This window comes from Protopterus annectens, chromosome 8.part0, assembly GCF_019279795.1.
Source record: "Protopterus annectens isolate FY-2018-M chromosome 8.part0, PAN1.0, whole genome shotgun sequence".
In the NCBI taxonomy this organism is placed as follows: Eukaryota; Metazoa; Chordata; order Ceratodontiformes; family Protopteridae; genus Protopterus; species Protopterus annectens.
Genome location: NC_056741.1, coordinates 745,651,606 through 745,667,076, shown reverse-complemented (window position 1 = coordinate 745,667,076; position 15,471 = coordinate 745,651,606). Strand labels below are relative to the sequence as shown.

General features: G+C 41.6%; 1 protein-coding gene across 1 annotated transcript in view; it reads right to left on the bottom strand.

Moving 5' to 3' along the window:
- MTX1 (metaxin 1) overlaps positions 1–15,471 on the bottom strand; it is a 422,578-nt gene that overhangs the window by 269,796 nt on the left and 137,311 nt on the right. Inside the window, exon 2 of the mRNA XM_044080203.1 lies at positions 12,877–12,946. Within this exon, the coding sequence (XP_043936138.1) occupies positions 12,877–12,946 (70 nt within the window). The remainder of the gene's footprint in view (positions 1–12,876; positions 12,947–15,471) is intronic.

The following is a 15,471-nucleotide window of genomic DNA, read 5'->3' as shown; positions in this document are numbered from 1 at the left end:
CGTCCCACTCACCAGGCTGAACAAGGAGAAGGTCACGGTGAGCTGCCTGTCAGGCGCTAGGATCCGCCACATAACACAAGCACTCAGGTCACTCCAAGGCAAGTACAAATATGACTCAGTCATTGTCCATGCTGGTGTGAATGACCAGAGACGTACCTCCCTGGACTACATGAAAAGAGACATAGAGGAACTCTCTGAGCATGTGGCCCAGGCCGGTATGACCCTGACCTTGAGTAGCATCTTACCCTCACCAAGAATGATGCCACAATATGAAGACAAGATGATCAATTTCAACAATTGGCTTAAGTATTGGTGTCATTCAAAGGGGATCCAATGCCTGTCAGCCTGGGATGACATGCTCGACAGGCCACGATGCTTCGCTAGGGACGGCATGCACCTGTCACCCCTGGGCTTTCGGATATTGGCAAAGACTCTTGCTACCCCCATAGTGCCTTTTTTAGGCAAGGCTCAAAAGACAAACCCACCTCCATAGGTGTCACAAGGGATAAGAAACTGAGTAATGCTACTCAACGCCAGAAGTCTAAACCTCAAGATGCATGCACTCGAAACTCTCCTTAGCATGGAGAACATCAATATCTGTGCAGTAACAGAAACCTGGTTCAAGGCTCCCGAGAGCACGCCAGCACTACCAGATTATACCTCATACCATGCATTTCGGCCCCATAACTTGGACCGAACCAGAAAAGGAAGGGGAGTATCAATATTTGTCAAAGATACCCAAACCTCCAGGTTGGTGGCACAGCACGAAGCATCAGAGACTATCCATGTGCAACTAACAGTGGGTAAAACTGCCTTCCAGTTTATAGCCTGCTACAGACCACCCTCCCAAACCCAGGAACCCCACTCGGCCTTCCTGAGAATACTGGAAAATATGAAGGTCTCTCCAAACACCATTATATTGGGTGACTTCAACTACTCAAACATAGACTGGGAGCATTACTCTGGCTCCAACACCCTAGCTCAAAGGTTCCTAGAATTTATAAACTCAAATGCTATGGAACAACTTGTTTCCACTCCCACAAGAGGGGAAAACATACTGGACCTGATCATCACCAACATGGGGACTCTATGCTCCAGACCAGAAGTATATCCCTCATTGGTAAGATCAGACCATAAATTAATTTTACTGGATGTCCACATCCCGACCCCAACCCCAGCCCAGAAAACCACAGTGAAAAACTTCTCAAAAGCGAACCTCTCACTTCTCAAAACCGAAGTGGAATCCCTCAAGGCCCCAGGGCCAGTGGAAACTACAGCCCAAACTGCAGAATCCTATATAAATGCATTCTACGGACATCTCCAGGAATGCATGGATCATGCTATCCCAAACAAAACCAAGACCCAATCATCCAAAGGCAGGCGTCCAGTCTGGTGGACCCCTGCCATAAATAAACTGTAGAACAGAAGGAGGAAGCTACTACATGATAGAGCAAAATCCCGAATAGGGATGGCATCTCTGATCAGTACTAGCAAAAAATTACGATCCCTCATAAAATCCTCCAAGGCCAGCTTCGAGAGAAAAATTGCACAGGACGCCAAAGACAATCATAAGGCTTTTTTCAGTTATGTTAGAAACCTGGGATGCAACTCCCAGACTTGTTCTGAGTTGATTCTAAACGACAAAAAATACACTGAACCCACAGACATCGCCAATATCCTGGCAGACAGGTTCAGTGCAAACTTCTCCACCCCCCCCCCAAAAGAGCAAGTATCTATCCCGGCAGAGGGCTGCCTCCCAAACATCTCAGATGCTCAGGTGAAGGCTGCCCTCTCCAAAGCAAAAAATACTGCTTCCATGGGACCAGATGGTGTCCCAGGTTGCGTCCTACATGAACTACAAGAGGAACTAATCCCTCAAATAAAACAGCTATCACTACAGGATATGTGCCCACAGAATGGCGTACAGCAACAGTGGTCCCACTCCACAAAGGTGGAGCCTCTACAGACCCTGGAAACTATCGCCCCATAAGCCTGACTAGCTTAGTCTGCAAGGCTATGGAGAGGATCATCATGGAGCTCATAAACAAAGACATTGCGGACCTACAGATACTAGATCCTACCCAGTTCGGCTTTGTCAAGGGCAGATCCTGCCTTTTGAACCTGGTTGACTTCTTCTAAACAGTCACCAAGGCCACAGATGAAGGGAAGGCAGTCCACACAGCCTATCTGGACCTTGCAAAGGCATTTGACACAATACCCCGCTCGGGCATCATAGATAAGCTATCCAGCTTAAATATAAACCCCTATGTCACACGATGGGTCGCAAACTGGCTCAAAGACAGAACCCACAGAGTGAGAGCTGCTGGAGCCATGTCAGACTCAAAACCAGTCACAAGTGGCATCCCACAGGGTTCTGTCCTGGGACCACTCTTGTTCGGTATATACTTTTCCGAGGTACAGGCAAATGTGGGAGGACTATGGATCACCAAGTTCGCAGATGACTGCAAACTGGGCACCATAATCAACTCTCCAGCTGACACAAACATCCTTCAAAAAGGTCTCACAGAGACAGATAACTGGTGCCAGCGCCATGGTTTAAAGCTAAATGCCAAAAAATGTATAGTCATACCCTTTGGCAAAAACAATGTGCCCACAAATTACCACATAGGCGGAAACCCATTAAGTACAGAGAAAGTTATTAGGGACCTGGGGACCCAAGTTGATAGCAATCTCTCCTTTGAAAACCACATTGCCAAAGTGATTAGAAAGACCTTCTACATAGCCCACCTCATCACGAAGGGTTTCACATCTAGATCAAGAGAGGTAATCTTGCCCCTTTATGCATCCCTCATCAGGCCCATCATAGAATACAATGCCCCTTTTGGGATGTACCTTACCCGACACCTGCAGCAATTAGAAAGACCCCAAAAGTATCTCACCAAGAGGATCAAGGGTCTCAAACAGATGCCATATGCTGCCCGGTTAAAAAAACTCCAGCTCTACTCAGTTGCATACCGCCTACTTCGAGGCGATCTATGCCTGACATACAAAGCTATGTCAAATCCAGAATTAATGGACATGCTCCACCTCAGTAAATCTAAATCCCTTAGAGCCCCATGCTCGAGGGACTTGAACCTCAGCACAGAAATAAATAGAACTTGCTGGAGGGACAGGTTCATAACCCAGAGGCTCCCTTCACTCTGGAATAGAATTCCAGTTCATGTGAGGCAGAGCACCTCACTGAATCTCTTCAAGAATCATCTCAATAAGTGGATGGGGGATCGTAGGTTTGTCCCAGGGATTACTCCCGTGTCACTATTAGACAGAGGCACAGTAAACTAAACCTTAAAAAGGGCACAGTATAGTCAAATCAAGGGGTGGCGTAAGCCATACAGAATCGGGCTAGGCTTATAATTGCCCCAGGGCAGATAGCCTAGTATGAACCTATGAAGTACACTACCTGTTGTGCTATTAACAGTGCAAGCAGACTTAGCATAAGCAGCACTAAACTTTTGTTCCCCTGCAGCTCTCAGCCCCTTGTAAAATCTACTCGACACTCAGCTGTAATCTCTGAACTTTGCAGCACAAGAAATCTGGAAAAAGCCACAATTTATTGGGGGGGGGGACAAAAGGTCAAAAACCAGGGACACATTTTAAACATTGCTTGTATAATGTTGGAAAGTTGCTAGAATAAAATGCTGTGTTACCACCATACATTTCACTGCCACGTCTTGAACCCAGGGGACCCTGTGCAAAACAGTCAGAGCAACATACCACTATGCCAAATCAGCTGTTTTGTGAAAGAGGAAGATGGAAACTTAAATGGCTACCATTTAGTGAATTCAGTTCTCACCATAGCACAGCTGTCAACCTCTTAGCACAAAACACCTGAACAAAGCCAACAATGGGTGAATACAGCCCCCAAACATTCAGTGAATTCAGTTCTCACCATAGCTCTCAACCTATTAGCAAAAAACACCCGGACAAAGCCAGTAATGTGGGAATATAGCCCCAAAACATATTCAGTGAATTCAGTTCTTACCATAGCTCTCAACCTTAGCACAAAACCTGGATGAAGCCAATAATGGGGGAATACAGTCCCAAAAATAGGCACGAATTTCAAATATCCATCTTATACACTTAGAAAATTGCTAGAATAAAAGCTTTTGTGTTACCATGCACTTTCTGAAGAATATGAAGTCTGATATTCAAATGTGTGTCATTTTTAAAATTTGTTAACCAGAAAAGTCTGACTTGGAACAAAAGCTAATTTTTAGCAGAGGCCCAGGGAGAAACACTCCAGACAGACACATGTCTTTGTAAGATGGCAGGGGAAACAAGTGTTTCTAAAGTACATTTGTATAGGATACAGGAAGTTGGCTTTGCCAACAAGGACCTCTGGTGTGGAACACCCCATGTTGATAATGACCAGGGGATATTGCTGCCCCTGAATTACAGAAACCACAAGAGTTGGTACAGGACCCAGTTAATGGTGGGAAAAATTACAGCCTGGTAATGCAGGGGTGCTCTCTGGAGCCTTGAACCAGGTCTCTGTCACTGCACAGGTTTAGACTTCTAGCATTAAGTAGCATTACCCACAGATTTTGAAAAAGGCACTATAGGGTTAGCCAGTATCCAGAATCCCAAGGGCACAGGTGCAGGCCATCTCTGGCACACAACACACACATATCATCACAGGCACACACATACTGGATCCACACAGAATGACACCAGAAGCTTAGCCAATTGTTGAAGTCAATCATTTTGTCCTTGTACTGTAGTATCATTCTGGGTGATGGCAGGATGCTACTCAGGGCTAGGGTCATACCTGCCTGGGCTACAAGACCGGACAGCTCCTCCATGTCTCTTTTCATGTAGTCCACGGAGGTACGTCTCAGGTCATTCACACCAACATGGACAATGACAGAGTCATATTTGTACTTGTTGTGGAGTGACCTGAGTGCATGAATTATGTGGCGGATCCTGGCACATGACAGGCAGCTGACAATAACTTTCTCCTTCCCTGTTGCTTGGGTAGATGTTGTGTTTCTATGTGTGTGCTTTTGTGGTGTAGATTTTGAGGGACTATGTGATGAGAGTGGTGTGGTGCAAGTGTTTACTTTCTCCACTTGACTGTCTAGTCCAGTCTAATGTGGCTGTGCATGAGATAATTGCTGCATTGCCCCAAGATGCCCAGATTCATCAGGTAGACAGGAGAAAACACCGGGAGCTGACCCTTAGACATGCCTGGATAGGTGCTTATTTATTAAGTACTAAAACTGTTTTCGTTACAAACAGTCCTGGATACAGCAAATCTGTACCTGGACTAATAGAAGACTTACATGAAAGGCAGGAAACAAGCTTAGAATTTTTTTTAGACTGGGAGGAATGTCCCAGATCAAATTTTACAGTAGGGTCGGCAACTGCAAAGCCTACAGTCACAGCTAAATGCAATTTACAACTGAAGATTTTTTTCCTCCACTAGTGCTCCAGGGCATATATCTTCCAACAGTACAAATGAAAGATAGGAAGAAAGGTTGAATACCACACTACAAACTAAGGAAAGTTTTACTTTTCCTGCTACAATACGGAGCAACTCCAAACTGTACTACAGGAGAAACACTAGAATTAACTGCAAACTCCTATCAGAACCAGACAGACTGTGCTTCATCAGGTCCAAAGTGGAACTGTTTCAAAGAAGCACAACCTGCAAAATTTGCAACATGGCAAACATGCAAAGGACAGCACAAAGAAAATTCAGTGCGTAACTTACCTTTGGTGAGGGGTCCCAAGTGAATTTCAGGAATCATTATGGCCCAGTTCAAAGAAATGTTTTAGGGATTTCTTATAGGAAACATTCTGACCTGCTAAGACTTAGACAGTTAATACCCAAGAGATGCCTACATTTGCAAAATTTGAATAAAGTATTTCTCACTGGCTTCATTTTCATTGAACTTACAAAAGCTTTTGTCCTAGCTGACCACTCTCTACTGCTAAATGCTTTTACCAGTTAAGGGTACAAGTGCATAGGTAAACCTGTTTAAAGACTTATTGAATAATAGACATTTTGAAGATCAAAGAGGTGCAACCTCATTTCCAACTGCTCCTCTTAACAAAGGAGTCCCTCAAGGTCAAGTATTGTCCACAAACTATTTGCACATCTCCACCAACTTCAAATTATTTTACATGCAGATAACATGGGTATTTATAAGTCAGACTCCTCCCAGCAACTGAAAAAGACAAATTACAGCAAGATCTTACTCTGTTCATTAACTGGCTTGATCGGGACAACATGCTTAACAAGTTAAAACAAAAAAAAGCAATGTTTTCAGCACCCACTGTAAATGCTATTCAAAACCACTACAAACTGGAACATTGTACTCAATAATAGCAAAACTACAGATACAGTCCACAATTTCAGGCACCCGGTATTTGATTAGACCATTCACTAAACTTTCACCACCGTGTCCTAAAAGATATCCCACCTTTCCCCCCTAAAGGAAGAATAGCGACAGGGAAAGGCATCCTTCGCCAAGTAGTACATGGGCCATCAGTTGTTGTTACAGTTTATAAAAAGAGTTTAGAACATTATTAATGCCTCTGAAAAGAAGCAATCATCACTACAATCCACTGTAAATATAATCTGCAGATTCATAACTCTTTCAGAAAGCACTACTGTCCACACAAGAAAAAGTACAGCGGTCATATACAGAGTAGTTCTCCTGATGGTGTTCCTTGTATTTAAGCTCATTCATAATTGCCTTTTCCTACTTTGCAGAAAAGATGATAGTCAAGGTTAAGACTCACTGTCCACAGATCTCACTGACAGTGGGTAGGTACAACTGCTTGACAGTGTTTTGATGCTAAAATGAACTGTTCTAAGTATGACAGTCATTTAACCCATCAGTGACCTAAATGTCATAAAACACAACAAGCACTACAATAACTGTAAGCAATGTAGTCACCCATATGCTTAATTATAATCAGTGTTATAATATGAAAATACGGATAAAAAACACTTAGCAAAAGATAACAGCTGTTATCTGGAACAGATATTTCTCCCTTAAAACTCATGTTAAAGTACTGGTAATACAGCAGTAATTATCACATAACACTGGTAATTTACACAGTATAAGCCAACAATAACATTTGTCTATGAACAAATGGATTCTTTCCCTGCCACAGAGGATAAATTAGGAGGACTCGTGAGCAGTTTTCTAACATTTTTAAAGTAAACTGCCACAATATGCACATAGAGGAAAGAATTACTGAAAACTGACAGCACTCCATTCACAGTAATAAAATTCCTACAGAACCAGCAACTAATTCCGACTGATACAGTCTGCCCTTTATGCTCCTAGGAAGTGCAGCTATGGTTTACATGCGAGTCTCCAACATTGCAGTGCATCCAAAAGACTTTTCATACCACTGCAGGGCCTCTCCAGGGCACTTTCAGCCCTGCTGTTTACTGCTGCCTAAGTTAAGAATGCTTTTTCCACTGAGCTTGCTGATACAGACAAGACAGCAAGATTAATAAGCCTGTTATGTCCTTCAGTGCTGGACAAGTACCAGTTTATGAGAGACACTTGCAGCTGGATGATGCTGCACGATCTAGTCCATTTAGGAGGTCTAAGACAAGTGGTTCAGGTCAGTAAATCTGTTTTTATGCAAGACAAGTACAACAGGGGAAGAAATCTGGGACTGGCAGACAGATTTCCCTTCCTTCTGGTTCTCTTTTTTCTACTTTATTCAAAATTATGTGTAATAACAATACTAACTAATTATACAATTATATTTATTTTTTTATTTATTTTACATTTGTTGACCGGGCTAGTCTGGCTGGATACATGTCCATTTTCAGCAGAGGCCCGAGGAGAAAAGCTCCACTATATACTAGTAAAGACATTCAAACAGGACAATAAAAGAAACAAAAATTATAAGAATGTAAAGAACAAATTAAATGTAGTATAGTTACATTTACAGTAGCATGTTAAGATAGGTAAACAAAACAAAGGAGAAATACAGAAGGGATCCATGATCCCATATTCTTTCATAACAACTATAAGAATCAAAAATATTTACAATATTAAGAATTATGATAAACAATTAGTGCCTGTGCACTAGTTCTAGGAAACAGAAATTGCACATCAGGGATGATTAATAGGTTTAAAAACAAGGTGAGGTGACATGTTGCAGTAATATATCTAATAAAAGGAGAAAGCGACTTTGTAGAGAAAAAGAAAGTCCATTTGAGAGATAGGCGAGCTACAGAGGGTTAGTATTGAGAGAAGAAGGAGAAGTAATGAAGAGAAGTATAAAGAAAGTTAGATGGGAGGTCAGTCTGGATTCAAGCAAGGGCATAGCCAGTGGGATTTGAGAGTGTTTCTTGAAAAGTTGTGATGAGCCCAAAGTAGTCAATTCTGTGGGGAGTTTATTCCAGTATGGGCCAATAGTACTGGTGACCAAGGAGTCGCCTGCCTTACTGTGTGACTTGAGAGTGGCTACTAGCAGTTTGGCTACTAGCAGTTTGTTTGTAGAGCGAAGGGAAGAGAGATTCTTGTAGGGGGCCACAAGGTTATTGAGTATGGGTGTATTAGTAGGGTAATGGAGAATTATATATGTGATGACTAATTGATGTAGTAGAATAAGATGTTGAAGTTCAAGCCAATCAAGCATTTTGAGATTAACACAATGATGTGTGCGAAATGGGGAACCTGTAGCAAACCTAGCAATGCTGTGGTAGGCCGTGGCAAGTTTCTGAAGGTTAGATTTAGAGAGGTTGATAAAAGCTGGGGAGGCGTATAGTAATGTGGAGATGAGATGAGATGAGTTTGGGCTAGGGACACTTTAGCAGTTGTTGTTAGAAAGGGCTTAAGTCTGTAGAGGGCTCCTATCTTTTTATTAACAGTTTTGATAGTAAGGTCAATATGGGCATCAAAGTTCAGTTGATTATCTATTGTTACACCTAGTAGTTTAGTGGATAAATCAGGTGAGATGATAGTACCGTTGGTAGATGTAATAGAAAAGGAGAGAGGGGCTGACTTAAGGGTTGGAGAGAATATGAGTAATTTGTTTTTTTTGGGATTAAGGAAGAGACAGATATGTTGGAACCAGTTTTCTGCTGCTGTGAAGACTTTTTGGGTGGAGGAATAAAGTTCAGCTGGAGATGCAGCAGAACAGACGAGAGTTTAATCATCTGCATACTGAATACATATGGATGTTGGAAGAGAGGAGGACAGGTTATTTATAAATATAGAGAAGAGACGGGGGCCTAAGATGGATCCTTGGGGGACCCCTATTAGGACTGGGAGCTGAGAAGATAGGTGGTTTTCCCAAAGGACTGCCTGTTTTCTTTCCGTCAGATATGAGGCAAACCAGCGCAAAGCTAGAGAGTCAAGAGCAAGAGATTGTAGAGTGTCTAGCAGAAGTTTATGGTTCACCATATCAAAGGCTTTAGAGAGGTCAAGAAATAAAGCTGAGGAGTACAGGTTGTTATTGCGATTTTTGTTGATAGTGTCTGTGAAGGAGAGGAGAGCAGTAGAAGTACTATGAAAAGGTCTAAAACCATGTTGGGAGTCTGCAAGAAGGTTATTTAATAGAAGGTGGTTAAGAAGTTGATGGTGAATACAGCGTTCCATAATTTCAGATAGTGGCGATAGTAAGGCTATAGGGCGGAAATTAGATAGTTCTTTAGTGTTACCTCCTTTGTGCAGTGGAATAATGTGGGAAACTTTCCAGAGGGAAAGAATAGTAGATTCGGTTATTGTTCTGTTGATTAAGATGGAGATCGGTTAAGCTAGTTCAGCAGCAGCTAGTTGGAGATATTCATCTGGAAGTTGGTCGGCAGGAGTACATGGTTTGAGTTTTGAGAGTAGCTTATGTATATAGGTTGTGGAGACTGTGTCAAGTTTTAGAGTGGGGCTGTTGGTAAGAGGAGAGGTCTTTTGAAGGGAGGCGGGGGGAACCATAGTTTTTGCTAGTGAGGTGACTGTTTCAGAGAAGAAGTTGTTAAAAGTGTTGGCTATTGTAGTGGGAGGGGTCTGGGCTAGGTTAGCAGGAGTGGGTGTTTTGGTATTCCCTGGATGGAGCAGTTTATTGATTCCTGTCCAGAAATTTTTGGGGTTATGATTTTGGTTTTGTTGATATTGAAGGTAGAAGTTTTTTTTATCAAGGAGGGTCAGTTTTTTTGCAATATTTCTAAGTTGTCGGAAGTTTTGATGATCTGTAGGGTTTTTAGTAGTTCTCCATTTTGTCCAGAGTTTATTTCTTAATAGCATAGTTTGCTTAGTTTCCTTAGAGAACCATGGAGCAGCTTTGGACCTTATTCTAACTAAGCGTGAGGGGGCGTGATGCTCAAGAATTTGGAGGAATGTGTTGTTGAATAGAGTAACGGCCTCATCAAGTGATGAGAGGTATTTAAGAGCTGACCAGTTATATTCTTTGAGTTCATCATAGGAAACGGTGAGAAGATGGTGTCTGATATTGAGAGTATTCCAGTTTTATATGAGGTGGAATTACTGTTGACCAATATCCAGTCCAAGATGGTCTGTTTATTGGTATGTATTTTTATAGATAGTTTTTAGGGTTCTTGTACACAGACCTGAAGAAGTCTAGAAGGACGAAAGCAATCTTTGTTAACAATACGTTATGAAAATAGAATATGATTTTTATAACTGATTTTTTACATGTAAAGTGTATGTATATATTTACATATATTTTTTGATTGCCAAATGGACTAAGGTTGATATATTTCCAGCCATGTAGTATACTGTCTTGGATAAAAACACAGACTTAATAATCTATTTAATAATCTGGTTAAATAAGAGGTACCACATCATTATAAATTTTATTTGAAGTACATAAGGGTTATATTATTATGACAGCTACTAAGAATGTCACACTGATGGGGGAAGGGATGTGATGTGTACCAATAACACTTTGTTTTACAGCACAATAAACCACTCCCTTGCCTATTAAAAAGTATATATATATATATATATATATATACATATATATATATATATATACATAGATTACTTTCTTTTGCAAGTGGCAAATCCCCCCCCCCCCAATGTGGTCAAGCAACTATGGGGATAAGAAAAATGTTAGGAACTATGAGGAAAGAAATATGCTAAGAAAGGGTAACAGTATTTGCAGGAGTGACACAGCTCTTGCTGTTAAACAATGAGAAGTACTCTCTTGGTGACTGAGAGATCAATGAGCCGCAACCTGACAAGTTCCTGTTCATCAGGTTAAGGCATTCTGTTGATATATACGGAAACCTTGCTATTCTAATGAGGGCAGGTAATGCTGTAGTGCACTGCAGCTGTGGAGCTTCCAAGCAACAAAACCACTGACAAAAGCTAAGTTTTTTAAGTTCTCTCGATGGTCTTTGTCACCCTTCTTACATTTAAGCATAACAAATCATCTGTCAGTTCTAGTGGATGCTTCCCTTCCTCCAACCCACACACAAAGAGCTACAAATCTTAAGAACTTTGAGGTCTTGAACATTTTCAGATTTTTCTACAACAAACTCCAATTATCTAAAGTTGGCTGATCTCTTTGAAGAATGTGCCTGTTAGACGTAAGGGAAAAATCTGCTGAAACAGAAAGGGAAAGAAGAATGACGCTGGAACAGCTAGCATAAACTTTCTCCGAGAAGAACATTTTCTAGAGCCTTCCTCCATCAAGAAGACATCATTAAATTTAACCCAGATAGAGCACCTATGGGTGTCATGCTGTTGTCCAAATAAATACATTTAATGTGCCTGACAGTAGGCAGGGCACACCTGACATGGGCATACTAAGAAAAGAATGATATACTTGATACAGGCATACTAAGAAACAAACGAAGAGAGGACACTGTGAGGCTTCAGTATGGTGGGTTATAAAGTCCATTACTGAAGGAAAACAAACTATTTTAATGTACAAGAAAAAAGTAACTTATTACAAAATGGAGAAAGGAAGAAAGAAATACAAAAGTTACTGCACCAACACAGACAACCACAATCTAAGAAAAAAACATGCAGTCTGGAACTATTTCTCAATCTGAGGCTTTACATGGTGAGAAAAAAAGAGAGAAGTGCTGTGGTTGTGCATGATGGAAAAGGCGATGTGCTGAACAGACCCAATGCCTGTAGAATAAGTCCCAGAGGTTGCCAAAAGGCATCTTGTCAGATCCAATACAAACTGATACTGTGGAGGAATTAAATGACAATTCAAGTATTTAATGAGTTTACGGTGACTATTCAGTCTGAGTAAGCCAGATATTTTCACTTATTGTTGGACAGGTTGGGATGGTAATTCCAGGTCTGTGCTCACTTACAACAAGACTATGAGGTAATTATGGTCTGCGAACAGAAAATTCTGAATAAAACAGACACACTGCATGTTCAAAAGATACAAGTGCAAGTTAATTGAATCTCTGTTTACACAGCAAGTCTGAGGAAATAAGTCAGCCTCCTTATTTATTCCATCCAGGCTAGAAGATAATTTGTGTGTTTTGTCTGCCTTAAGGTTAATAGGTGTGTTTGGGAGATAACTCAACATTTGCGTTAAGCCAGTGTAAAATGAGACAGGAATTCTGTCTCCAAGGTCAGCCAGGCTGAAGTGTATATGATCTTGGTGAGTGAATTTAAATGACTTCAAGATGTAAGGCAATTCAGATCCAGTAATTATTCTAGTATCAAGAAGTCCTTGTGCTTATTCCAGGGTAACAGGATAGAAATACATTTTCAGTATGTGAAATTACAAAATCCATGAAAGTATTTCCACATGTAGCTGTGGGACTGTAACCTTCACATTCACTTAGAAAAAGTTTCTGGCGAGGAAATCCTAAAGAATTGCGTCATAAAATTCTGGAAAACATACATGCATGCAGCAGCCGTTACACTTTTCACAAAAATAAATTATTACCTGAAGGACTTCTCCAGGGGTTGGTAATCTTGCGCACTTTTAAAGGAGCTCCCGCAAATTTGGCATAAGTCTAAAAGGGAAAGCAGAAAGACTGAAACATTCCTGCAGAGCAAAGCACCACTCAACTATAATAGCTTTACTGTAAAAGGTTACTAGGCTGCATAATTGTAATCCTTTAAGGCATCAAAGGAAAAAGTCAATATTCATACAGCTCTTTTTCTGCTTAATAGTTTAGACTGGGAACTGAAAATTGTCTGCTGATTGACAATTCTACAAGATGCTGTCATTCAGAAAGAGTTTTCAAAGAAATGCTGAACTACTGCTCTGGAACATAAAATGATAATCAGAGATTGGATGGAAGAATAACAGTTCACATACTGACCTCATAGAAACACTGTGAAGAGTGCCATCCCTACTTTAATGCTTGCCCTGGCCAGAGCAACTCTAAATAATGACATACTATAGCTGTGCTGCAGCCAGTGCAAGTATTTGACAGTAGCACTGTCATCAGTCACTCAAACAGGCAGTGCATACTCTGATGCTGGAAATTCAGAGGACTGTGGGTTCTAGTCACACACCAGGTCATGTATTCATAGGCAGGTAAGTAGGTTAGATACACTTGTGGGCCATTTTTAAGCCTAGCCAGTTTCCTTTTTTATGCTCAAATTAACCTATCCTATTTCAATAGAGATTGGCCTTATCCATTCCTTCTTCTTTCGGCTGTTCCCGTTACGGGTCGCCAAGGCGGATCATATGTTTCCATTTCTTCCTGTCCTCTGCATCTTGCTCTGTCACATCAACCAGCTGCATGTCCTCTCTCACCACATCCATAAACCTTACCTTAGGCCTTCCTCTTTTCCTGTTACCTGGCAGCTTCATCCTTAGCATCGTTTTCCCAATATATTCTGCATCCCTACTCAGCACATGTCCAAACCAACATAATTTTGCCTCTCTGGCTTTGTCTCCAAACCTTCCAACCTGGGCTGACCCTCTAATATACTTATTCCTAATCCTGTCCACCCTCGTCACACCCAGTGCAAATTTTATCATCTTTAACTCTGCCACATCCAGCTCTGACTCCTGCCTTTTTGTCAATGTCACTGCCTCCAACCCATATAACATAGCTGGTCTCACTACCCTCTTGTAGACCTTCCCTTTCACTCTTACTGGTACTCGTCTGTCACAAATCACTCCTGACAATCTTCTACACCCACTCCATCCTGTCTGTACTCTCTTCTTCACCTCTCTCCCACACTCACCATTACTCTGAACTGTTGAGCCCAATTATTTAAACTCGTCCACCATCGTCACCTCTACTCCCAGCATCCTCACGATTCCTCTATTCTCCCTCTCATTCACACACATATATTCTGTCTTAGTCCTGCTGACCTTCACTCCTCTTCTCTCTAGAGCATATCTCCACCTCTCCAGGGTTTCCTCCACCTGTTCCCTACTGTCACTACAGATCACAATGTCATCTGCAAACATCATAGTCCACGGGGACTCCTGTCTGATCTTGTCTGTCAACCTGTCCATCATCATTGCAAATAAGAAAGGGCTCAGAGCTGATCCTTGATGTAATCCCACCTCCACCTTAAACGCATCCATCACTCCCACCGCAGACATCACCACTGTCACACTACCCTCGTACATATCCTGTACCACTCTTACATACTTCTCTGACACTCCCGACTTTCTCATACAATACCACAACTCCTCTCTAGGCACCCTGTCATATGCTTTCTTTAAGTCCACAAAGACACAATGCAACTCCTTCTGACTTTCTCTGTACTTCTACATCAACACTCTCAGAGCAAACATCGCATTTGTAGTGCTCTTTTTTTACATCAAACCATACTGCTGATTAATCATCACCTCCCTTCTTAACCTAGCTTCCACTACGGTTTCCCATAACTTCATGCTGTGACTGATCAATTTAATCCCTCTGTAGTTACTACAGCTCTGCACATGACCCTTATTCTTAAAAATCGGTACAAAACACTTTCTCCATTCCTCAGGCATCCTCTCACTTTCCAAGATTTCATTAAACAATCTAGTTAAAAGCTCCACTGCCATTTTACCTAAACACCTCCATGCTTCCACAGGTATGTCATATGGACCAAAAGCCTTTCCATTCTACTTCTTCATAGCTATTTTTACTTCCTCCTTGCTAATCCACTCCACGATTCACTATCCGCACATCATTCAACCTTCTCTCCCTCTCATTCTTTTCATTCATCAGCCCCTCAAAGTACTCTTTCCATCTGCTCAACACACTCTCCTCGCTTGTGAGTACGTTTCCCTCATTATCCTTTATCACCCATACCTGCTGCATATCTTCACTAGCTCGGTCCCTCTGTCTAGCCAATCTGTACAGGTCCTTTTCACCCTCCTTAATATCCAACCTTTCATACAACTCTTCATACGCCTTATCCTTAGCCATCTCTTTCTTTGCCATGCACCTCATCTCCTTATACTCTTGTCTACTTTCGTCATCTCTCTGACAATCCCACTTCTTCTTCGACAACCTCTTTCTCTGTATACTCTCCTGTACATCCTCATTCCACCACCAGGTCTCACTGTTCTCCTTCCTCT